Source organism: Mixophyes fleayi, chromosome 4, assembly GCF_038048845.1.
Source record: "Mixophyes fleayi isolate aMixFle1 chromosome 4, aMixFle1.hap1, whole genome shotgun sequence".
NCBI classification, from domain to species: Eukaryota; Metazoa; Chordata; class Amphibia; order Anura; family Limnodynastidae; genus Mixophyes; species Mixophyes fleayi.
Window position 1 is genome coordinate 341,907,681 of NC_134405.1, and position 26,924 is coordinate 341,934,604.

Below are 26,924 nucleotides of genomic sequence, written 5' to 3' on the forward strand. Positions count from 1 at the left end.
CAGGACAATCATAAACTAGACTTGCTCTATAAAGACAAATACTGTCTACCTCCCATGACCAGAAAGCACTTCATACAACTGATGTTAGTATAGTATAGATGACTATCAAATTCCACAAAACAAGCTTGATGCACAATACAATTAAATCTGTTCTGCTGTATTATAAAAGCCACCACCATAATATGTAATTAGATCTAGGATGGCTGCCACTTGATTCCATACAAACACCACATTACCTTTTTAACCTTCAAAAGCTTTCTGTACAATACTCCCACAGTTAAAGCACTTACCACCTAAGACCTACCTCCGGAAGATGACTAATAGTTTCTAAGTTCAAATGCCTTTTCCTACCGAGATTCCAACTTCAGGAACAACCTACTGGAGCCACTTAAACCTGCCAAATCTTTCAACACCTCTGTATATATACAGGTTTACGAGTGCAATGTTTAATGCTTGCTGGCTGTAACCAGGTATGCAGCACATCCTTGAAAAAGAGGTGATTGCTACTTAGATGTCTGATCTTTATAACACACTGAGCATGATCTTTTTACCTGGTGTGCAAGAACCCCAAAGCTAATCTCAAATGCTGCAATATTGCACCCAATTGGTTCTGTGTGTGGCTCCAAAACTAACGCAAGGTCAAATTATGATTGGATGACCATCAGTGATACAGCCTGCTTGTGGGGCCCCTCTTCGGACCACACCTGCACGATGCAATTAAGTCAAAAGTGATCCTGATATTAAAACAAAGATGGATTGCTGGATATTGTCCAGTTTAGCCACAAATGTCCGTGATCAGATTGAACAATGTTCTTGCTTTTACAACCCCTTCCAACCCAGAGCAGTGTTGCCAGAACGGTAGAGACACAGAGTATGAAAGACTTCATTTCAGGGAAGTTATGAAAGAAACTCCATCTTATCACAGCCCGACAAAAAAACCAATGCCTCTCACCCAGCCTTCAACTTTACCCCGAAAATATGCTGCAACGCGTTTCTCCTCATTAAATATCTAACACATGACCCTACCCCTTTAATACACTCAGAAGAACAAGTCTAGGTTGGAGCTTCCGTTACCTGGTGGCACCTCCTCCTTTTGCCGAACTGTGTGGTCCTTGGTAAACTTCACCCTCTGATGGGCTTGTACGCAGTTCTTACACAGCCATTCCACACACTCCACGCAAAAGCCCCGAGCCTCCGCGTTGTCCTCACAACTTGTGCAAACTTGCTAAAAGTTAAGAAAAAGTAAACGGAATTAATACATAACCTTAGAAATGTGAGATCCACCAACACCCCTGACATTCTGCTACTCCGAGGGAGGTTTATACCCAGAAACCTGCTGTATGCAGCATACAGATGCAGGATGGGGGTGGTTTACTGGGTCATTCCCCAACACCAGTGTATTGTGAGACAATGAGAAATAGCAGTTACAGAGGCGCTGGTGTGGGAGAATCTTACAGTAGTGAGAAGATTATGAATAATTTCTACAGTATTACAAACCTCCAGTGTCAGGTAAATGAACAGTTTATCACTCTGAATGAAGACAACTCCTATTCCCTTGTGTAGCAGTTGCTAAACATCTCCAGAACATAATTACAGAGGTGTAATTCACGATGATAGCGCCAAGGTATTTAATAAAAGCAAAAGCAGACTATTGCTCTGAGATAACCCCCTTCCTCCAGAGGCTAACACCTTCAACACCCGTTTATCTGCAGTGAGAGCTGGTAAATGTTCTCCCAGCAAGGTTCATTGATTTAAAACTAAAAGACACAAAAGATCAGCAGAATATTTCCCATCTATTTTGGGTTTTCACGTCTCTTATGTTGTCTAACTTGTATGTCCCTGTTATACATGTATGCCCAATTCCCCACTGTCCAGCGCTGTGGAGCACTGTGGTACAGTATACACCAACCATAATCCACCCGTAAGCTATTCTTGCAGGTAAGTTCTGTCACTTACACCCTCTAGAATGGTTAGCGATTTGGATTTTTTTATTGGTCTGTATCAGGAATCACACGAACAGTCCCCCAAGCTAAACAGAGTACTGTAGTAACAACGCTAGAGAAACGCAAGAAAACAAACGTACTTGCGCATGACCCTCTATTAATGATGTGATTACATGACGGGAAGGCCTTCTGGAACATATAAACCTGTATACAGCTATAAACGGATGTGACTGCATGATAATTGGCTCGCAGCTATATCTGGCTTCACACAGCTAAACCGGTCAAACAACTGCAACTGCTTCTGTGTGGACAAATTTAAAGCATCTCTTCACTGTTGTCACCGCGGTGCCGAATCTGGTGTGCACAGAAAAAAAAAACCCGCTTCTATGTAAAGTCAAAACCGGTTTCAAAGTTACTTTTCGGTAGTGAAACCCCCATAGGTTTTGAATATATGGTAATCTACTGAAAGTGCCCATTACAAGACAATAGAGAATTGACCTGATTGATGCTCGATCTTCTAGAAATTGAGTATATCATTTTCACGAACAGAAGATAGAGAGGAACAAAATCTACCCAATTTGGCCACCCAAGTCCTTAACCAAACACTTGGCTCCATGCCATTGGGTCTCCACAGCCATCAAGCACACAGGCGCTAGTCTCTGATGTAGGGAGCCAAACCTGCAAAGTGCGCCTCAATGTGCACAATCCTCCAGAGATGCGATGTGCAAAGTCCATCCTCCTTCCCCTTCACTACCACCCAATTTCAACTAAAAACGTCACACTTCCTGCTACAAAATTGCTGGGTTTTAGCCTTTTATATAAGGCATAAATTAATTCTGAATGAAGACATATGGGGACGGCCCTTATTAGAGGTGGAAATATTGCCTAGAGTGTGCCTGGAAATGAGGTTCTACAACCAAGTGCAGCATGAAGGACAGATTGTGTCGCACCTAATGTAGAGGATAAGACCCAATCCCTGAATAGCTGAAAGGGGCGTGTACCCCTCCTTGCTGCAAGAAAAGCCCCATAAAATACTTCCTCATCCCCTCGTTAGTCATCTCGCTCAGTAATTTGAAGTCTCGCTTCTGCGCCAATGTGCACCCCAAGAACGTCCTCTCTGCATCCAAATCATTCCGCCTGCCTATGCACCCGCTAATATGGCACTCTTGTTTCCTAAAACCCCACACCCTGGCTGAGATCTAGGAGAACCTGCGCAAATATAGGTTCATGGTGGGTCCAACGATACTTTTGTGCTTCCTAAATTACCAATGTCTGCAGTGTTCCTCCGGTTCCTGGAGCCCAACAGAGTCCTATTATAACAGAATACACCGTTGTTTCTCCGACTATAACAGACCCTATGTGAGCACTGCAGCCAGCGGTGAGTGTTAGACCACTGACCACCAGTCTGACCAGTCCTGGCACTTGTGGGCAATAACCTCCAACATTTTTCAACTTTACTGCTAAGCATTACAACTGCCCCCCCGGCTACTTTTTAATGCCACCCGGCTGGCAATTCTTCTGGGGAGAACACTGGTGTATACAGATGACGGTGGAACCGCTTTGTATCTAAAGGACGTTACTGGCGTTATGACATCCCAAAAGGAAATAAGAATTAGTCCTCCAGAGAATAAACATCCTGCAGGATCCACACGACAGGGCAGAGAATACCTGACAAACGTAGGTACTCACCTGACTTGGCTTCTCCACAGTGCTGCTGGGGACCTCCGTGGTGTCTCGCACAAAGTAGTTCTCTATGATGTCCCTCTCTGCACACTCCTGGCTGCATACAGGACAACGGATAATGCCAACTGCCAACAGAAACAATGCACAGATTAATAACTAGTAACTAAGTATCAGATCAGTTTCTATACTGTAGACATTACGAGCATCAATCTGCACCTCGTGGGAAGTGCAAGTCACAAAAAAAACAACAAAAAAAAAAGGTGTGCAAAGATATTTTTCAAGATCTATACAGTGCATATATATATATATATATATATATATATATATATATATATATATATATATATATATATATATATCAGAAAAACAAACAATTGTCATTACGCCTAGATGTTAAAAAGTTAACTTTGATTAACACATGAAAGGAATGGCTCCCAAGTTTACCGAGGGTGTGAAAGAAGCAGCACATCTATATGACACCTAACCTATATGTTAATCATTGCATCAAGTACTTGGTAAATATACAGGTATTATACTAGACATGGAGGATGAGCTGCGCAGGACACTGCCCCATGTCTGCCGCTCGGCTCCAATATTGTTTCTTTCCGCAAGCAGCATCTCTCCGCTTCATCTTAAAACGGATTGGTTCGGTTAAGGGTGTTCCCATTATAGCGGCTCCTCTGTTTCAAGTGCAGCGCCAGTAGCTATAACAAGCGCATTTAAAAAGGCCAAACCATTTTATTTTCCATAAACTATACTTGATCATCCCTGGACACGTGTAACACGTTAGGTATTGTGACACAGAGTTGGGCAATCAGTGAAATATTGTGTTTTGTAAGACAGGTCACCAGAAGTCACATTAGAGAACGCGACATGGAAATGCTATGTCTGTATAGAGGACCAGAGAAGCAAGCCTTGAAACAATATTATCTTATACTAAAGAGTCGCTAATAACATCCACCATATAATATGCCAATGTTTTCATATTGTGAAAGAACTGGAGATGTACGTTTGTTGTGTAGCTGGACACAAGCCCTAGCTCAGTCTCGGCCATTCCACAAAGTCTCCTCCAGTGTCTTAATATACTTAGAGAGAGGAAGCCTCCCAGATATCACAGTTTCATCTCAAATATATTCAAAAGAAAATATTAGAGATTAAGTTTGGATAAAATTCACCAGGACAACATTAAAGTATCATTACCCCAATCTGGCTGCATAACGCATTAGCTACAATGGTCCAGCTCCGAAAGCCAAACCACAAATACCGCTTTTCCAGATTTAAAAAAAACAAATAAAAAACGGTGGTACCGAACTCCTGTGAACCCGATTCATGCGGATGGAAAGTTTGCAGTTGAAGGAAACGTACAACACACCACTGTTTGATAAGATCAGGAACGACAATGAGGCACCACCGGAAGGAAAGTAGGACTTTTAGTTCTCATGTTAGTAAATTGAAACCAAAAACAACATTTTTGGGGGGGATGGAGATTTCTTTTAAGTTCCCATAAGCTCCTGAATGTTTTACAAACCTATCCGTGAGTGCCATTTGCTCTTTGATGCAAGTTGACATATTTAGAGGTCAAAATGTAAAGTCAACTGTGACAGCATAATGTAAAACCTGTACAAAACATTTATGAAATGTTATTTATATAGCGCCACCATATTAAGCAGCACTGTAAAGAGAATATTTGTAATTCCAATCAGTACCTGTCCCCTTAACAGACAAACACTAGGGTCCATTTCAGACAGCAGCCAATTGGCCTCCCGGAATGGTTTTGGAGTGTGGGAGAAAACTCGAGCAACCCACGTATACACGGGGAGGACATACGAACTCCACGCAGGTAGGGCCTTGGTCGGGAATTGAGCTCATGGGCCAAGCAATGCTAACCACAGTGCTGCCAACCGATTTCAAATAATAAAACTATAACGGTAAAGAGAGGAGTAGGTGAAGGGACCATTTAACTCCAACGTACACCCGCCCAGACTAATCTTTGATCTGTTTAATCCTGATAGAGCCACATAGACTGGACCGATGACCTTCAACTGTTTACTTAACCCAAGAGAGATTATCAGCGAGATATCTTATCAGTGAGAGCGAAGCTTAGCTGCCAGCTGAGCACACACTGACCAAAGTATGACAAAAAACAGGAGGCAAACAGGCCTTCAATTAGGTAGCCATATTGACAATAACCAAAATATATATAAAACAGAAGTATATAAAGAGTATTCCCCAGAAACTGCCACCACCAAGTTCAGTACATTCTCCTCTAGTGATTGATGGTCTGTGCCAATAACACAATTCCTTTCATTTGATGTAATTCAAGATTTGTTTTATGAATACAACTGTTGATCCCCCCCCCCCCCATTTCTCATAATTTGACATTTAAGGAGCTGTGTTCTTATCAAACATTAATATTTCTCTTGGCTTTATTGATGTGTAATTAAACTGTCTATGACAATGCAGTCAGTCCGACCTTCGACACCTCTGTCTACCGCGACTGCGGTACATGGTACATACATTTCGGAACCATCCGTAGACTGTATTGCGCCACTTCTGATTTTAAGCGACACCAGACTTAGTCATAACCAATCTAACGAGCAGGATTTGCCAAATAAGAGCCACTTAGCACTAATCCCAAGAAATATTCCTGTTTTTATCAACCGCACTAAAAAAGGATTTATGTAATATTTTAATTTCCAGGAGTCAGAGATCGGATATTGGGCTCTGTGATAATCAGATGGTTTCTATGGTATTAATATTACCTCTGAAGCCAAGAAACAGATTAGATTCACATTTTTAATTAAGTAGTAATCCAGAATAATCCAGTTTTTGCTCTGAAGTAATGCAAATTACAGGACAAAATTAACACTCTTCAGGTACTCTAGATATTGACATCGATATTGATTTTTTTCCAATTTTCTGCAAGTAAACGACCTTTAAATAGGTTGTTCGCAATCTGTGGGTTAGAAAACGGGGTTCTCACCGCTTTATGATTGGTTGTAAGGCTTTCAAGAGCCGATTGGGTGTAGAAACTGCGACGCTCTGCTCGCCCAGAGTAACATTTCATCAAGTCAGGAATGTTGTTCCTGTCACACCAGAGCGACTCCGTTATCAAAATGTTTCATGAGCGGATTTGGACAATGGGATCGCTCGGGCGTGACGCTTTAAGCCTGACTGAGCTTCTCTTCTCTGCAGAAAGTCACAGCTGCTCAGTTGGAAAACCACTTTCTAACCGCCCATTCGATCGAACGACCGTATGCGAACGTGATCTCTGCGATATAACATTTTAAGCGCATAATTCAGAGCTCTGGCTCATAAAAAACAAAAACTAGATGCACCGTTCCCGACTCTCCGAATTCATGCCCTCGTTATATTACATAAATTACGTAAGAGTCATTCCTAAAACAGCAGCTTGGCCTCCTACGAAAAATGCTGACAGCTTACATTCCAACACACACTTCCTGGATGCCCCATACGCACCATCATGTCAAAATCCTGACAATTAGGAGCAGAACACTTGAAGGTGATTAACACCAAGTCAGAGCAATTAACTTCTTCACATTCCATTTGCTTAAACAACATTATAAGTGATTGTTACGTCTGGGAATGTTTGACAACTAAAGCTACATGACCGGAGCCGTTTCGTCCACACCCCTATGATGCAGGTGATATCGTGCAGTTGTACTGAGCCTTTGACATTAACCAAAGAATCAACAAACATCGGGGAAGGTCGATCCGAATTGCCCAGACACGAGGGCGCCGATTTAATGTGAAAAGGAGTCAACCAGAAAACTGGGTTCCAACGGGTTTTAAACTTTCCATGAAACCCCAACATGCAACAGGAGGAGCAGCCGTTATTGGGGTACACGGATACAAGGAATCTCTTCTCCCGCTTGTGAAACTACTGGAATTGGGTAGAAAAAAAAGGATCCCTGTTCTAACGGTTCTACGACACTCCACACCCTCTTACAGGACGGCCTGTTTGAAGCAAGTAGTTTGGGTGTCGATGCCCCGCCCTGTGGAGGAGGAGCATGACACCTCTTTACTTGTTTCAAACAGAGGCAGAGGAGAGTTGAAGGCAAGAAATATTTATTTCCGCTCAGTTCATTCAAAACAATAGGTTCAGTTTTGGGAGGAGTTATCCCTTAGGCTCCTTGGTGTTTATAAAGGGGGGTGTGGTAGTTGTTAAAAACAATGGGGCAATCTAAATGGTTCCTAAAAACGTTGGAACAAACACTATTTTATATCATATTCTATTAGAAAACCGTAAGGATGTAACATTGTGTCCTTTAATCCTTAAAAAAGGTTTTTGATTTCTTAGCGAAGGCAGAGACATTTTTTATAGCCTGTCATCTAGCTGTACTTTGAGCTTCTGAGTTACTGTGCTTTTTGTTAACTGTTCCGTGATGTCTCACCCTGTACTGTATTTCTGTCTGTCCCTGTACAGCGCTACGGATACCTAGTGGCGCCCTATAAATAAATAATAATAATAATAATAATATAGCGTTTCAATTCTCTACAAAGAAGAGTTCCAGCCTTTAACAAAGGGCCGGATCAGTCGGAAAAATGAACGAATAGGAGTATTGGCGAAAAATGACGCTTTTAGGCTGCAAATAGGCCACGCCCACTTTTTCCTCACGGAACCGGCAGGGAAAACCTGTTGATATAACGTAGAATATGGAGGACAATAATAGAAGACCACTAAAGCGGAGGTAAAATGTAGATTCTCTTTTATATATAGAACATTCCCAACTGTAAGACAACAAACAGCTAAATGCATGATTGCATTCTGCAAAAGCGGCGTTTTCCATGTTATATAAACACTGACTCAGCCATCATGCCAGCAGGAGTGTGAGAATTACACAGCAATTTGCATGAGTCATTGGCTTCTCCCAGGCTGTGCACTGGCATCGAGCTGCCTGGGAGTGATCACAATTCTGCAAAACAAGGGTTGAGGCCAATCTCGGTCACGTTCCCATTAATACTCGGGACTGTCGGCTCTGGAAACCGCCTCAAACTGGTTTCAGCTGGATGAGGCTGAAAAAATCCAGACTCCACGTCATTCGGCTTAAACAGGTCAAACCATTGACAGGGGGGAGAGTGGGGGAGGGCTGAAACCTGATGCAGGGTGGACCAGCCACAGAGCTCTTTGTGTGCTGATGGATTAATCACACTGCAGACCATTATTCCCCTCTCTGGAAAAGCTTTTGCAGAGCTGGAGAGAGAAATGCTCCACAAATCATGTCCTGCAGCTCCTGCAAAGCTTCATGTGTCAGGGAGAGGAAGCCAACAATACAATGCATCACTGCAAATAAAAGATAATCACGGTATAATACAAGTCATGCAATACAGACATTTAATACTGCAATTAAGCTCAGCTACTCAATGACAGCAGTAAAAACCTTAAAGGGGAAGTAGCACATTTGATGAAATCAGTGTCATTAAACTATATAAAGCCAGATAATGCCAAATTTTACCTAGTTTTCACACCCCCCGCTGACACCTTAGTCATCCCTGACAACCGTTTCTACAGTGAGGTTGTCACCTGCCCCGCCCCTTTTTGTTGCACTGTTAATCTCAGCCACAACACAGTAGAGAGCTGACAAAGGTGGAGTTGGAAGACAGAGAAGCCAGCAGGGGGCAGAATTCAGCCAGCAATGGATCTTATATAAAAACAAATTATATTTGTAAAATAGGCAAGTTTGGGTGGTAAAAGGCACCAAACAAGTTTCATCATGAAGACCATTATGGTGAAGTTGGCTGGAGAAACCTCCACCCCAAGGTTGCTACCAGTGAAGCCAGTAGGTATAAGTTAGATGAGCGGCTGCTCTAAGCCACAAGCCCAGCCCGCCCTTCCCTGGGGCAATCTGCAAGAGGAAACTCTCCAAAACACACTTCCTGTTTCTTCCTTCCTGGAAAAACTAGTTCATATGCGTTTGATTCATGTGCCAAGAATGTTATTTACGAGGGATAGAAGCAATGCTTCTGGCAACGCCTAATGCAGTCAGCTACTGAAGTGATCATTGAGCAGTGTATCCTGTAAGAACACATCTGACATATCACTGTATATGGATGATCAGATCTCAGGGGAGGACCAGTATATATCGTCCAGTCTAAATTCTCTACCATTATAGCCAGAAGCTAATTAACCTACAACAATGGATGGGAGTGTGGAGGGAAACCGAAGCACCCAGAGGAAACTCAACACGGGGAAAACCTACTAATGCCACAGAGAGGGGGTACTGGTTGGAATTGTACCCAGCTCTGTAAGGCAACAATGCTAACCACTGTGTCATGGGCAGAGTGTATACCACACAAAGACATATTCCAGCAGATATTGGGGCTAGAGGTGGGATACTCTGAGCGAACTTCAAACTGACTGTACTCCATTCATCCTCACCCCCATCATATGTACACGAAATGTAAAATTCATTGCTTCTTTACATTGTAGAAGAATGACCAACCCCTCCATCGCCCCTCCAAACCAAGGTGTTAACTTGGCTCTACTCCGCCCTCTTCTGGAACTTCCTTGAAAGTGCTCCGCTCGCCTAAACGGTGGAGGCAGCCATTACAGGCTGGACCAATTCATGAGACAGAAGCCTCTAAGTTCAATAAGAAACAGTGACATCACCGATGTACTTCCGGACCAATGAGGCGCTGCTTGTAGGGACGGCATCAGATACTACGTATAAATATTGGCTCAGCCCACAAAGTGGCTGACTCAACTGTATATAGGTAACCAGAGCCCTTTAACCGGTAACCAGATACATTTCAGACACGAACCCCAGGCACCAAATGCAGAGTTCTCATATTTCCATGTAAGGAAAGATATGTGTTGTCACGGGCCGGCTCGGAGCCAGTAATCACATGAAGGAAGCTGTCACTCAATCAGCAGAAACAAGAAAACGAAGATTTAGCACCAACATATGAAGCAAACTAAATCTAGAGCAGCGTTACGTACCAGGTCAGTGATCTGGGTTGTCCCAGATACAGGTCCTGGACACATGAGACCGGCGCACGATATGAATATACTATTAAAAAAGAGATTTCCAAGTAGTGAAATGAAGACAGCAGAACAGACAGACTGAGCATTAATACAGCTGCAGTATGTCAGCGCTGCTGCTCTGTAAAAGTTAATTATATCCCAGTTGTAGTTTATAATGTACTGATAAATCAACACACAGGAACGGCAAGGTAAATAAATCACATTAAAGATCAAAATTCTGCATTGTTTTCTAGTAGAAAAAAACAAAACATTGCAAATTTTAATATAATCTTAAAGTCAGTATTATCTCTAATCAAATTCACTCACTTTTGTAGTACTTTTTATTTTATTTTATTTTAAATATCCAGTTGCTATGACGACTCGTCTTCTGCCATCACTTAAGATGTGAAAGGTACGCCTAGATTTTTTATTTGATTTTCCCTGAATAAATATATTCTTGATTAATGGTAAGTCTGCATGCAGAGCTCACGAACCCCCATACAGTTCCATTATGTGCCTTCTATTCCCAAGATTCCCCCTCTCACCCCTGAGCTCTCCTGGGAATCTGATTGGTGGGATAATCTTCCAAATACAACAACTTGAGGGTGTGGCCTAACTGCAAGAGATCTGCGTGATGTCACTAGAGGTGGAGTATGAGGTCACCGGGGGGCCTCCTATAGATTAATATCTTTATAATACTTATAGATTGTTGGGCACAATTAAACCAATAATATGCTTAAGGTTCATGTTTATTTACAGCCTCAGAAGGAGCATCACACTTTCTGGCTCCATGTAAACATTCCATAATACTCAGTATAATAAGTCAGCGTGCGGCTGCGACTTGCTTACACATAATTCACTGTTCTGCCAAGTTTTATAAATTATGACCATTCTGTAACGTGAGATCATTTGTGTTTCCTGGAGCGTGGCTCGGTGGTCACAGGGGATCCTTAGGCCTTTGCATAGGTTCAGCCTCTGGTTTTTCCATCAATACTGGAGCAGTGGAATCTATAATATAGGAAGGAAGCTCGTACGCCAAGGTGTCAGCAGGGGGGTTAATGCATTTATTTAGCCAGGAGGCCGAGAATGTTTTTATTAAAATACATCATCTATCCAGTGTGCATCACACACCAGGAACACATCAGACATTCAGAGACCCATCAGATCACCCTACGACAGCAGCAACACTCCAAGGAATCATACGCGGATTATGGACTGCAGCCATCGGATGGCGCGCTACCCTCCCATATTAAGTAATTAATTTTAAACAGTGTGATGTATAACGGGCAGCGTCCTGGTATAGTTGCATGGGATCAGAGCAGGGACACGTGTTTTCTTATTGAGGAGAGTTATGTTATTTACACAGACAACGCGTTTCATAGACAGCGACTAACTGTCGGCCAGAACCATGAGGACACTTGGAGATATTTAGGTTGCGTCAAGATAATATAGATAACAGTGATCTGAAAATATCCCACATTTACACAGGATTAAAGGATGGAAAATATTCAACTATTTGATTTCAAATTGGAAAAAAAAACATCTGCATTAAATACCATTAACTTTCAACATGCGAGCTGATAAATAAAATGTATCGGTAGCACTGGCATAGAGGTGCCCGTATAATTAACGAGTGCCCTCTTCATTTGCTCGCAGCCTCCAAACACCACATCAGTGCTTGTGGACAAAAACCAAACTAGCAGAGCCAGGAAGTGGAAAACGAACTGCTAAAAAAAGCAAATCTAATCCTAAAGAGTTTTCAAAGTATATAATTAGCAAAATACAAACAGCTGATAGCATTGGCCCACAAAGATTGACTAGGCAGGACAATTTTAGGAAGTGAGGAGATTCTATGAACACCCAGAAATACTTGCAGCAATGCAGTTGGACGTAATGTCTCTTCCATGTAACAGATTGGTACATAATGTACATGGGTAGGTAACTTGCTGAGGGATACGAGGCAGAGGGGTGTTACAATTGATCCTTTTTGATAGGCTTTTGGGAAGAGCGGCAGGATTGCTTCATGTGGCCAGTTTAAGTAGCAAGATGTCAATATTTGCAGAGGACATGAAGCTTCGTAAGATCATAACAGCAGAACAAGTCACTGCTGAAATGACAATACTAGTAGACAGTGAGCCAAGCAACAGCACTCAATGTCAGGCAGCTGCTGGCTCAGACAATACAATCTTGGGACACATAAAACAAGGAAGAGGCACAAAATGTAAACTGCTTTCCCACAGTATATGGTTAGACCGCATATTGAATATACAGTTTTAGACATGTCTGTACGGCAGATACAGAACTGATGGGTTATCTTATTAAAAGGATTGGACGGGTTAATTATAATGAGACTTGCCAAATTTGGGTTTTCAGTTCGGGGAAGAAAGGGAAAAAAAGTGGCCTACATGTGGTCTACAAATATATTCAAGAACATTACAAAGATTTGTCAGACAAGCAATTTACATCCAGGACAGTAGTTATTCCACAGATAAGAGAAACATCAGTTTTGGGTGAAAAATCGGCTGTCCTCAGTGATGTCACCTACCACCAGTAAAGGGACAAGGCTGCATGCCCAATAACAGCAATGGGGGAGGGGGGAAGGTTCAATTGGCCTGCGCATTACGGTAATAATGCGCTTTATTACTGTTATTACGGTAGTTTCAAAGCTGGCTTTTTGCTCACAGCTCCCTGAGCTGTGGGTAGAAAGCCGGGTTAAAACTAATAGTTTTAACGCCACGCAAATTCGGGGGAAATTAAATTCCCCCCCGATGTGTTTGTCCGAGTGCTGGATTCTTTAACTGCCCAGATCACAGCAGTCAGGAGACTATTCCATGGATTTTACCATTTATGTTCCCCGGTTCTAGAAATCCTTATTTGATAACTTTTTTCTGACCTCTATTAATGAACTCAGTAGATTGCAATGTTTCCATCACACGACCTCTGTCCTTCCTCTCCTCTAAGCCGGACATGTTCTCAAATAAAAACAAATACCGAACTAGCTTCAAATGTGTATGTGCCTGAGATGCCCTATTTATGTTCTAGTAAAAAATGATCAAATGCTAGTAGGTACATGGATTGAGGCATATTAATTTCTACAATTATAACCCCACTTTTAATTGACATTTCTGTAATTTCCTCTATTAATAATATATCCGTCATCTTGTCCTGGAAATATTTAAATTCTCACCAGTTTCTACCCAAATATTCTCAATCCTGACTGCGGGGCCCTTATTAAAGTTACTCGCTCTTATCCACCCACCTCCGGTTCCTCCAGCACTGTCTTTTCTAATCGTGGTATAATTGGGAATTACGATGTCCCAGTTACTGCCATCATTGTACCATGACTCAGAAAGACACTAGATTTACACTATCCCTCCACATAACTCGTCAGTTCAGGGATCTTATGTCCTAAACGGTCAGCATTTGTAGACAGTGCTTAAAGAATGTACATTTTTCTGGCTGCTTCATTAGATTATACAATCACTAATGATACATCAGAACTCTTCACAAGGGATGGAAGCATGCCTCTTATAAGCGGAGTCTAAGCCTTACAAACTTCACCATTATGACAGATAAATCCAAAACTTTATTCCTTGCATCAAACCAACAAGGAGCTAAAGTGTCTGATCCAAAGCATCCTATCCTATGAACAGGCAAAGAAGGACAACACAACATCTACCTATCCACCTTGACTTGTCAATAAAATAATTACCATGCACCTCCTCCTATCCCTCTGGGCAGTAGCTCCTGGCAGCTATCCATCCATTCCTACATAACCAACTCCCAGACCAATCTCTCTTACAGACACAATCCCAATGTCAAGTTTCCCATAGTCAATGGACTGAGGGAAATCACTGTTTCCAGAAGCATCAACTTCCTGGTGGTTCACAGAACATTCTCTTCTCCACTGGAACCACAAATTGAATGCAACTTTCATGTGTTGTTAGAACATAAAATGATATGAAGGGACAGCTGTTATGGTTTGCGATCCACAGTCCTAACCACAGTGGTCCAACTGTTCTTCTAGGTAGTCTCTGGAAGAATGGTGACAATTTAGGGCCTGACAGATCTCACCGTGAAGTACGAGAACTTGCGTAAGACAATAGCAGTTTAATAGTCTAAATTATTCTTTACATTGTAACTCCAAGAACACATCTGTCCTTTGAGACATGTTGCTAGAACAGGCCACTAGAGGGCGTAGTACAATGTCTTCACTCAATTCATTCCCACTTTGCCTATCTCGTTCATTGATTTTAAGTGGAACATCTTGTTAACGGTCATGGTTTGAGAACAGCTGGAGTACACTGTCAAAAGGTTTAAAAGGACTTGTGTTTTTTTGCCAAACCAACCTAACGGAAAGCCAACATTTAAAGGGAGGAGCTAGTCCATAACAACACAATATAACCACAGCAGAGATCTGCTGGGGTCTCTCTCAGGTTGGGGACTGTCCTTACAGACCAGTTGCCTTTGGTCATCCCTCACACAGCAATAGCTGCAAACTAGCCCTATACCACCTCCACATGTAAGTCCTTGAAGTGTTGAAAAGGAATGATCTGATCGCTGATCTGTTTTTGGGCATGACGAAAACTGTAGTCAACAGACAACTGCACAGAAAGCCCCATGGCTCTGTGGGAGTTTCTAATGGAGTTCAAATCTGGTCCAAGGACATCCCAATCATTCTCCAGTCACAATGTAAACAGGTTTGAGACTATAAATCAAATCTAGTGTCACCACGTTCACTAAAGCTGTTCCCTCGTGCTCTCATAAAGCATCTCGTTCTATGAGTAAAGTACATTTGAGGTTAATACAAAGAGAAGTCTAGCAGACGTTTCATACCTAAGACCATAGAGGACAAGGGCTCATCAACTGGAAGTCTATAAGCAAAGGAAGGGGTTTTACTGTAAGGGTAGTTATGTTGTGATATTCTTTCCAACCAGATGTGGTGGTGACAAATTAAAAATCGGATACTTTTCCTACAAGAAATGTTATCAAGCAGCTACAATACATACGTTACTAGGATGGTTGAACCAGGAGATCAGATTCCAAACTTTTGTGGTTACTCTATGAGATTTGTTTCTGCGTGGATCAACAGTTCAGTGCTATTTTTAACCTGTCAGTTCAAGATGTCAGAAACTATACTGTAAATACTTAAAAAAAAAAATATTTGAGATAAAAAAAAAAAGTAATTAAAACGATTCAAAAAAACGTCTAATTTTGCCTGCTGAAATGTGAAAATCTTTCAAGTGGCCAAAACAGCAGACTGATGTTACAGTACTGCAATCACACTACCTAATGTGAAAGGATCAGCTCCTGATTAGTATGAAATTCCTAGAAAATGTCTGTATAAAAGGTGGCAGCTCTCCTATCCTTCTGACAGAAATAATTTCTACTTGAAAGAACACATTCGGTGTTGCCCATCCTAGGAAAATTTCCACAAGAGTATCAGAGTTCTAGTGTAAAGGACCTGAAGAAATTTAAGTCTCATGGTGATGCAATTTTGAGGTATGACAACGGTCTTTTTAAAAATGTGTCCTGAATATATCCTCCGGATTGATAGGGGTGTACTCCAGATTGAAAGACCATGGCCGTATCAGTATCTATAATTTGCCTCGACACCTCCGCCTCGCAAAGAACGTTTGTATTTTTGCATTTGTTTTGCATGCTATGTACACCTGTTCTCCCATATGCAAAGTCTTTATATATACAGACGGTATAAATCCTCAATGCGTTTTAGGGGTCAGTGGAGCATCTCCTCTTGCAACACACTAAAAAGACAGCCAGAAATTTCAGACAAAGTAAATTGCACTCCATTGAGGGACTCCAGCTCCTGTCTGACTGCACTTTGAGATGCTTTTGTGATATCTGTCTCTAGAAAAGTTTGCATTGCTTGCCAGATAACTTTCACTTCCAGAAGATCTTGCTCTTTTCATCTCCCTTTCAATAAACGGGCTCCTCAGTCGAAGTTGCTTGTATCTGTGGTTAAACTCATCTCACTAGACTTGCTTCCCTATTTCTAAAGATTGCCACCAGTACAGATTCCCTTTCGTTAGATGAATGTAGAGGTCATTTCTGAGGGCAGATTCCTTTATATTTGTCACATATGAAAGAGGGGCCATTGTAAAACATCAAAGGAAAACCCATCAGGAAAGCAATTACTGAGGGATACTTCTGTCTGATCAGGGCGTTGGTTGTGTCTTATCAGTCTTATACTTTGGGTAATAAAACAGATTCTCTTGCTTGAGTTTTTCATAACCCCCAAAAACTGCAGTTTATTGAATCAATAAGATGTTTTTTCTCCAAGATGATTCACTCACTACCCATGGTTCAGATTACCTCTGCCATATGCGCTTATCATTAGGACTTCCCTTTAAAAATATGTAATCCAACTAGGGATACCATTCAAGTCATTGTAATCCTATATGGGCCACAACTACTACTAGGATCGTTGTCAAAGTGCCAGGAGTAGAAGAGTCCAAATGCAAGATTTGTAAACTGAAAATGGCGACCTTGTATGTAAAACTTCTTCTGAGGGGTCCTTGATACTGTAACATGAATACATGTCTGAGATCTGCATTAACCTTGTCTCTGCAACCACAGACCTGAGAGATTCTATTCAAATTTTTAATTTGATGAACAGATAGACATGTCTGAGGTATAATGCAGAACCGCAGACTTTCATTGTGAGGGATAATCCTGTGGGTTCATGACGTCCTATTCTTTGTCATCACAAATATTCTGGAAACTTCATCCAGTCTGATATGGTCTGCTGTAGGCTCTGTCTGGTATGATCTTGCTTCCCAAGGTAAGCATGGGGTATTGTGTCGGTGGCTTCTTCTGCTTGGCCATCTGACAGTCTATGTATGGTGTCATCCAGAGAGGTAGCTCCCCTAAAGGGAGCAGCAGCTAGCTGGGTCACTGGCTGCACCTGCAGGCCAAGTTTGAGCCACAAAGCTCCTCCAGTCTTTGGCCTGTGCAACAGATACCATCCTGGATGTCTGTCTCTAGGTTGCTGGTATAGATTCCTCACCGGTGCTGAAGCTGCAGCAATGGCAATTAGGCAAATTGTGGCCTTGATCCTCAGTGCTATCCTAAGAGTTGCAGGCACGCTCCAAGAAAGCTCCCGTGAGCTTAGACAGGAAAGACTGAAGGGAAGAGCCAACGTTCTATACTTCCAGAATTACTTCATTCTTTACGGTCTACCCTTCGGCTGACCCATGGATTAACCCATTAGTGTTGGTTGACAATGGAAGAGAAGTAAATAAAGTTTAATTGGGGTAGTGTCCCATTGGCACTTCTTGTCCATGTGTTTTAATGCCACACTATCTTATTTTCTTTTATATTTTTATATCAATATAAATAAAGGTATAAATCATCCTTCATGCGATTTAATCCCAGATGTTTCCCCAAATAAGGCCTGAACAAATTTTAAGTTGCATTTACCAGACAACAATTCATAGTCTACAACAATGAATTTGTTCTTTGGGAACACATAGGAATCTCCTATCAATATTGTGGGGGTTTTTTTAGCTCGGATATTACAGGGAAAAGAAAGTAGACATAGGGTACAAATGACAAGAATCATTAAGTTATTTTTTTTACTAATATATTGCTAAATATGTAACAGAAATATCATATGTGGGTGTACCAAATAAGTCACGAGGGTTATATTGAAACGGTGAGTTTTGTTTCTCCATTTTTAAAGCCATAATGGACAGTTTTTAGTTTGCAAATTCATTCCAAGCAGCATGTGCGTGTACACACAAAGTGTAAGGTTTCAGTGACACCAGAGGTCCTGTTAAAAAACATTAACAAATGTTTAACACTAGGGGAAGTGTGGAGTTTCTCTTCCTGGACACAGGGACCCACCCTCCTCTATGTAGAGGCCAGGAATGACACCAACACGGTCTGCAGAGAAATCAGAACCCTCATTGCTATTCCTGCATGTGGCACAGAAACCAGGGGATGCCAACTGCATCAGTTCCCTGCATTTCTACAGATCTTCAACATACTTTCTGGTATATCAAAGCGTGCATATTACCCTGGCACAGGAACAAGTGAAATGATATAAGGGATAATTATGTAAAAACAAGGGTACAAAGCTTCAGAAACAGAATACATTTCATGTTACAGGGTTCTCTACAAAATTCAGACAACTTGGACTTGAACAAGCAGCTTACTATCTATACAAGCAACAACATGATCGGTCTACAGTATGGGAGACCTAAAACTACTTTGCGGGGACAAATACTTGTCACATAAGTTGCTTGCATAAGGTAATCACAGAATCCTCCAATGACAATGCATCAATGAACTTTTGCAATGAGTCGAGCAACAATTAGATAGAACAAAATGCCATACCAAGGACAGTACAACCGGCATGACAAGTCCACCTTAAGGTTAAGTTATTAACACCCATTCCATTCATTCTTTAGAGAATTGGCTATAAAACAATTCACATCCTTGCCTCTAGCACTCCTTTAAATGCTGGCATAGCCATTATTAAAATTAGCTGTTGCTCTGACACAGATCCCATATGATCAGTCACAGCCTGTGTACTGCAGGCTGGCAGACTTCCTCCAGTTTGATGATGTCACAGGAGGTTTCTCAGGCACACAGTGAGCGCGCTCTGTGCCAGTACATGGGACCGTCACACTCATCAATACACATTTATATCTGGTGAGGAGAATGCTGGTATAACACAAGAAAAAAGGCAACACAGAAGTAAATGGCTGCAAAACAGCACAAGTAACATGTTTGTATGTTGGACATAAGGGGTCTTTATGCTATAAGCATCATAGTGGAAAGTGGGCAAAACAGGAAAGAACACACTTTTCTATGACTATGCCAATCGTTACTTTCATGCAACTGGAGCAGCCAAAATAGGTTCCCCATAATTAAACCCTCTCAGTGCTTAAGGTGCGTGTTAAATTTAGGGCTGTGCACCGGCCACTTTTAGTGTTTTGGCTTCTGATTTGTTTTGCCAAAACACCCGACGAAAGGTTTTGGTTCTGATTTATTTTTAAAAAAGCATAAAAAGTGCTAAAATCCCGGTTTGTTTGTTTTTTTCACCCTACGCTATTATTAACCTCAATAACATTCAATAAGAATCATTTCCACTAATTTCCAATCTATTCTGAACACCTCACATCTATCTGGACTGCGTAGTGGAGTGGCCCTGGTACCGGGGCCACAATACCGCCTCCAACTGGTCTGAATTCCACTGCACAGATGTCTGCTCCAACCTCCTCCAACTGGTCTAAATTCCACTGCACAGATGGCTGCTCCTACCTCCTCCAAATGGTCTGAATTCCACTGCACAGATGGCGGACACCGGATGCGCGTCTAACACCAACATAGCTGTTAAGGCCGCAGTTATCCACTTTGCCATGACTACTGTCGTACTTTGTGCTCATGGCAAACGACTGTTGGACGGTCACATAATGCCAAAAAAAGGGGTGCAATATGGAATTGTCCTTGGGCCCTCCCACCCACCCTGATGTTGTTGAAATAGGACTTGCACACTTTAACAAACCAATCATTTCAGCAACAGGGCCTACCAAACAACTGTGGCTGAAATGATTGGTTTGTTTGGGCCCCCACACCAAAAAAGCTATTCATCTCTCCCTGTACAAACTTAACTGGCTCTACTGAGGCAAGATGTCGTCCTCATCCTCTGATTCCTCGCCCCCTTCAGTGTGTACTTCCTCCTCCTCACACATTATCAATTCGTCCCCGCTGGACTCCACAACCACAGGTCCCTCTGTACTATCTGGAGGGCAGTGCTGTACTTGATTGAGGAATTGAAAATTCAATTTTATGAACATCATTTTTTCAACGTTCTGCGGAAACAACCTCCTTCGTCGCTCACTGACCAGGTTTCCCGCTGCACTAAAAAGTCTTTCGGAGTAAACACTGGAGGGGGGACAACTCAGGTAACTTGGGACTGTACAAACAATGAACATAGTAATAAAAATGGCAGTTCCTCTTTTTTGGAACTACAGAAACAATGAACGTAGTAATAGAAATGGCAGTTCCTCTTTTTTGGGACTGCAAGAATATATTGTTCTATTATATTTTTTCAATTATTTTTCTAAAAAAAAATTTTGGGTATTTTTTAAAATTTTTTGGGCTAATTAACAAATTGCTATGGACTTATCAGAAACAAATACAGGACAAAAGCACCACTGGACTCAGCAGCGCAGACACTGGTCAAAGCACCACTGGAATCAGCAGGACAGAGCACTGGAAAAAGTACTACTGGACTCAGCAGGACAAAGCACCACTTGACTAAAGTAATCAGCAGGACAACAGAGCACATCAACCTCCCTCTTCAGTAACCACAGGGAGAATGAAGATGGCGGCCGCGAGCGGGGCATTTATGAGATCAGAGTCTCGCGAGATCCGACGCAAGACTTGGATGTCATAGCCTCGTTTTGCATTCCTTGGGCGGCCGGAAGTACCCGAACAGTGCTCGGATCCCATCGGATCCGCACTGTTCGGGTGGGCTTGGATTATCGAAATCCGAGCCCGCTCATCTCTAGTTAAATTGGCACCTGTAGTTAAATTGGCACCTGAGAATGACCTAGTGGTTTCACTGGAAATCAAACCTTTTTTCTTCTCTAAACAAACTTGATTTATACTGTTGTATCTAGCTGATCATGACTAATATACGGCTCTAGGTCCCTCGACAATGACTGGCATGCCGTCTAGCACCACATATAGCAGTGACCCAATGCTGCTGAACATTGGAACATTGGGGAAGAAAGTGTCCTTTTCCCTAATATGGCCAGTCCGCACGGAGCAAGCGAAACACGGAATCATCACTTGTGTATCGCAAAACGCGGGAGCCAGACGCATATTATCAAATGACATCAGGAGGACACAAACCAGTAACTCGTTTTTCTTGCGTTGTTTCGAAAAAAGAAAAAAACAAATTCTAATTTTATCCAGAACATAAACACAACTGTCACAATCACAGAACAACTATTCTATTTTTACTGTGTGTATTTACACATTTCGTAAAACCTTTTTATTCAATCATAATCCATTATCAGGGCTGGATAAATCCCAGGAGTGAAGTCAATAGGCTGCTGGCGCCTAATTCTTACTAGTCATTCCATGATGTCAATGGACGTACATCTAACCAAGCTGCTCGATGTCACTGTCTCCTGAAATCTATCATACTTTGTCCATCTGTGGCCTGTACTCTTAACTTAACTTAAATTACTTTAATTATATGGCAACATTTCCACACAAGTTTTAAATAAACCATCATTAGAATTATTCATCCTTCACATCCTCTTAAGAAATATTCATTATGTTTTTTGCATCCGCTTGATAAGCGATACGGACATGAGCTTCATCTAACAGAAAATTAGAAAGGAAGAGGGCCGTATGTCGTCCCAAAACACCAGGTCACCGTGTCTGCTCTTTAAGACCTGGTTAAATAAAGACTAACAAGTCTAAATTTAATTGATTTTGACACAACCTAAAATTAATCAGCAGAGCCTGTGTTACAAGCGGCTGATCATAACAAAACCGCCTGGCTTCACTCAAAATGATTAACATATCCCCAAAATACCACTTCACACTCAAAAACTGCAACCACCAAAGCTAGCACTTCGCAGGAGCACTTAGGTTGTCTTTAAACTTGTATGCCACTAAAAACAATTTTAGACCGTTATCGTTAATCCAACAATACCCTGTATTTAATGTATGTGCTATTTATAAAAGACCAAACTTAAGTAGCACATGAATTTAAGAACACAAAATCATAACTTTATTAAATGGAATTTTATATGACAGGATAGACAACGCTTAAGGTAACATAACATTAACATGGCACACAGTATTACAATGCAATTAAGTTTATTTAAAATAAGGAGAAATACAGAAAGAAAAAAAGTATGCAAATTTTCTATAAATAACCTGTTGCAGAAGACATTGAAACATGGACCATTTATTGGCCTTCAGGAATATGAATATCTTTCCAGGAGATTTTATGTACATTTCTTTCTGCCCGCAGTCCACCCTCTTGTGAGGTCACTGGGAGAAGGCAGTCTGTGTGCTAATGACTCCTTAATGACCCCTAAACAAAGCACTTCTTCACAAATTCTAAAAACTGACATCACACACACATAATTTCCCATTCAAAAAACAGGTCTTAACTTCACTCTCGGTTGCATATGAAATATGATATTAGGTACAATATTCAGAAAGATGCTTAATTATTATAGTCTCCCTATGAGTTTCTGTTTCACATATCTTAGGCCTAATGCTACTGATAAATACACACAAAGATCTCTGTATATATCATGAACAATTTTTCTTTTACGCATACTTTAGTATATGAGATTGTGAGGACTGGACTTAGAGAATCTCAGCACTGTTCTTTTGTCGACTACAAAGAAGCACGAGATCTCCTTGCATCCCAGGGCTAGACCATATACCTAGGTTACAAGTGTCTCTTATCGCTGTACATCTTGGACTGGACTCCAGACCTCTCAAGACACAAACAATCCCTTTCACGACAGGACACAAACCTTTCAAGTAGCATTTAATATAACAACTTTCTTATACAGAGTGATTCACAGCTCATTTATATAGGAAGCAACCAGGGTCATATTTATATTTTTTATTTAAATGCTTTCTATATCATAATTCACAGCAGATTAGTATTATTAAAGCCTGTTATTATAACCTTATTTATATCATCATCTCATAACAAATCAATGGCCTTCTCTTAAAAACTGTAGATAATGTGTATCAAAACCTACAAAGACTTCAATTCACATAAAAGGTTCACACTCCTTTCACTATCAAACACTTAGTCTTTGGAACTGCTTATTTCCATTACTGTCCTCACATCATGTTTTGGTCCTTGTTGCATGGAGCCCTGTCCTCACTAACACATCACCCATCTTCTGATATACTCTGTGCTGCTGGGGGACCCTGCTCCTTCCACTATATAACTCTCAGTCTGTGGCTTCCTGCTGCCTCCATTCCCCTCCTCACATCATGTCACTGTCCCTGTCACATGCAGCCCTGTCCTCACTAACACATCACCCATCTCCTGATATACTTTGTGCTGCTGTAAGCATTCAGATAATATGATACTAGACTTGACCACTTCAAAATAGGAGGAGATGAAGAATAACGTAGCTTTGACCTTAGTCCAGGTCCAGCTTGAAATTCAAAATTACATCTATTTTCAAACTTGTAAAAGTAATTTCTGGGGAATATACCCAGGTTATCCATTCTACAACCTTAGCTTTGCTGAATGCAAAGTGCCATAATGAGATCTTCCACAGTCCTATATATAGAGACCTGCAGCACATCAAAATAGTGGCCTAAAGACAAGAAAATCACTGTACACTTCCTAGCTGTCATGTGCAAGTGAGGAAAAAGAATCTAATCTGTGTTCTAATCATTCTGAGGAGATCCCTTCAGTGAAGGTTCTCTCAGTTAAGTTGTAGGTGATAAATTAACACTCGGGAAGGATCTGGTGAATTTAATAAGCAATATCCACTGAGCAACTGAAAAATGACTGGCAACTAAAAAACTATTAGTTTATCCTAACACAATATACAGCTTCCTGTAGCGGTTTAACAAGCTGCATATATTCTTAATTAGAGAATTAGAGCATTAACTATAAACTAATCTTCTGATTAAACATCCTGGTATACATATAATACTGCATCTTCCTCTAGTATCATACCAAGTACAAAGTATATCCTACGTCAAATTAGGAAAATTGCCTATAATATTTACATCCAAGACAATAAAAATATAAACAAATCAATTAATATCTGCTGGAACACAACGGAGCCTCGGTTGCCATAGACAACAGGCAACACAACACTGGAAGCTCGATGGGACATATTTATCAGTGAAAGTTAATAGAATGCAACGATTTCCGAATGATCCTGGTGAAGGGAGAGGGACTTATTACAGCCACGCAGGGGTAGGAATTAAACAGATGTCTAGGTACACCCACCAATTGCAAGGAGACAGGTACAGGATAGAGCTCAGTGTTTTGTGCCACAGGAACATGGATTAGTTTTGTAAACAAGACACAAATATCATCCAGCAACCTGTTAGAACCATGTCAGCCCTCGGCATCCAGTACATACAAATCTGTGCAGCATCCTGATAATACCATGACACCTACACTACAATCTGCGACACTGAGGCACAAACACAAGTGTATCCTCATTGTGCACCTGTGACAGAGAAACTTCTCTAAACTTACACAACACACTGTAACACAACCAACGGAACAAGTGAGTTCATCCTGCACAGTGTCGGGGGATATAGGGGTTTAATATACACCCAGCACAGAGTTGGGGGATAGGAGATATGGGGGTGTAATATTCATCCTGCACAGTGTCGGGGGATAGGAGATATGGGGGTGTAATATTCACCCTGCACAGTGTCGGGGATAGGAGATATGGGGGTGTAATATTCATCCTGCACAGTGTCGGGGGATAGGAGATATGGGGGTGTAATATTCACTAAATGTGTCGGGGGATAGGAGATATGGGGGTGTAATATTCACCCAGCACAGTGTCGGGGGATAGGAGATATGGGGGTGTAATATTCACCCAGCACAGTGTCGGGGGATAGGAGATATGGGGGTGTAATATTCACCCAGCACAGTGTCGGGGGATAGGAGATATGGGGGTGTAATATTCACCCAGCACAGTGTCGGGGGATAGGAGATATGGGGGTGTAATATTCACCCTGCACAGTGTCGGGGGATAGGAGATATGGGGGTGTAATATTCACCCTGCACAGTGTCGGGGATAGGAGATATGGGGGTGTAATATTCATCCTGCACAGTGTCGGGGGATAGGAGATATGGGGGTGTAATATTCATCCTGCACAGTGTCGGGGATAGGAGATATGGGGGTGTAATATTCACCCAGCACAGTGTCGGGGGATAGGAGATATGGGGGTGTAATATTCATCCTGCACAGTGTCGGGGGATAGGAGATATGGGGGTGTAATATTCACCCTGCACAGTGTCAGGTAACAGGAGATATGGGGGTGTAATATTCACCCTGCATAGTGTCAGGTAACAGGAGATTTGGGGGTGTAATACATGATGTAGAGTGACAAAAGATTTGCACACTACTGGGGTGACATGAAATGTCAGGGTCTGCCTGCAGTGTAGGGGTGACCGTACATATTTGGGTGCAGTGAGGGGTGAAATGAAACATCAGGGATCAGTAGTCTCCCAGCACAGATATTGGGGTGGCCGGACACACTGGGGGCACACAGCGCAAGGGGTGGCCGGACACACTGGGGGGCACACAGCGCAAGGGGTGGCCGGACACAATGGAGGGCACACAGCGCAAGGGGTGGCCGGGCGCACAGCGCAAGGGGTGGCCGGGCGCACTTGGGGGCGCAAAGCGCAAGGGGTGGTCGGGCGCACAGCGCAAGGGATGGCCGGGCGCACTGGGGGGCGCACAGCGCAAGGGGTGGCCGGGCACACTGGGGGGCGCACAGCGCAAGGGGTGGCAGGACACACTGGGGGCGCAGCGTAAAGGGTGGCAGGACACACTGGGGGCGCAGGACACACTGGGGGCACAGCGTAAGGGGTGGCAGGACACACTGGGGGCGCAGCGTAAGGGGTGGCAGGACACACTGGGGGCGCAGTGTAAGGGGTGGCAGGACACACTGGGGGCGCAGTGTAAGGGGTGGCAGGACACATTGGGGGGTGCACGGTGTAGAAGTAACAGGTATTGGGTAACAGGACACATTGGGGGTGCAGTGTAAGGGGTGTAAGGATACATTGGGGTACACACTGTAGAAGTAACAGGTATTGGGGTGTAAGGACACATTGGGGGGTGCAGTGTAAGAGGTAAAAGGACACATTGGGGGTGCAATGTAAGGGGTGTAAGGAAACATTGGGGTGCACACTGAGAAGTAACAGGTATTGGGGTGTAAGGACACATTGGGGGTGCACACTGTAGAAGTAACAGGTATTGGGGTGTAAGGACACATTGGGGGTGCAGTGTAAGAGGTAACAGGACACATTGGGGGTGCAATGTAAGAGGTGTAAGGACACATTGGGGTGCACACTGTAGAAGTAACAGGTATTGGGGTGTAAGGACACATTGGGGGGTGCAGTGTAAGAGGTAACAGGACACATTGGGGTGGAGTGTAAGGACACACTGGGGGTGCACACTGTAGAAGTAACAGGTATTGGGGTGTAAGGACACATTGTGGGTGCAATGTAAGAGGTGTAAGGAAACATTGGGGTGCACACTGTATAAGTAACAGCTATTGGGGTGTAAGGACACATTGGG

At 42.3% G+C, this 26,924-nt stretch overlaps 2 protein-coding genes across 3 annotated transcripts in view; both read right to left on the bottom strand.

Annotated features, from left to right (window-relative positions):
* LRTM2 (leucine rich repeat transmembrane protein 2) overlaps window positions 1-26,924 on the bottom strand; it is a 733,960-nt gene that overhangs the window by 553,702 nt on the left and 153,334 nt on the right. The window lies entirely within an intron of this gene.
* TRIM24 (tripartite motif containing 24) overlaps window positions 1-26,924 on the bottom strand; it is a 47,133-nt gene that overhangs the window by 19,076 nt on the left and 1,133 nt on the right. For both annotated transcript variants that reach the window (XM_075210725.1, XM_075210724.1), the window contains exons 2-3: window positions 3,633-3,751; window positions 1,075-1,225 (exon numbers count right to left, since the gene is read on the bottom strand). In XM_075210725.1, the coding sequence (XP_075066826.1) occupies window positions 1,075-1,225; window positions 3,633-3,751 (270 nt within the window). The remainder of the gene's footprint in view (window positions 1-1,074; window positions 1,226-3,632; window positions 3,752-26,924) is intronic.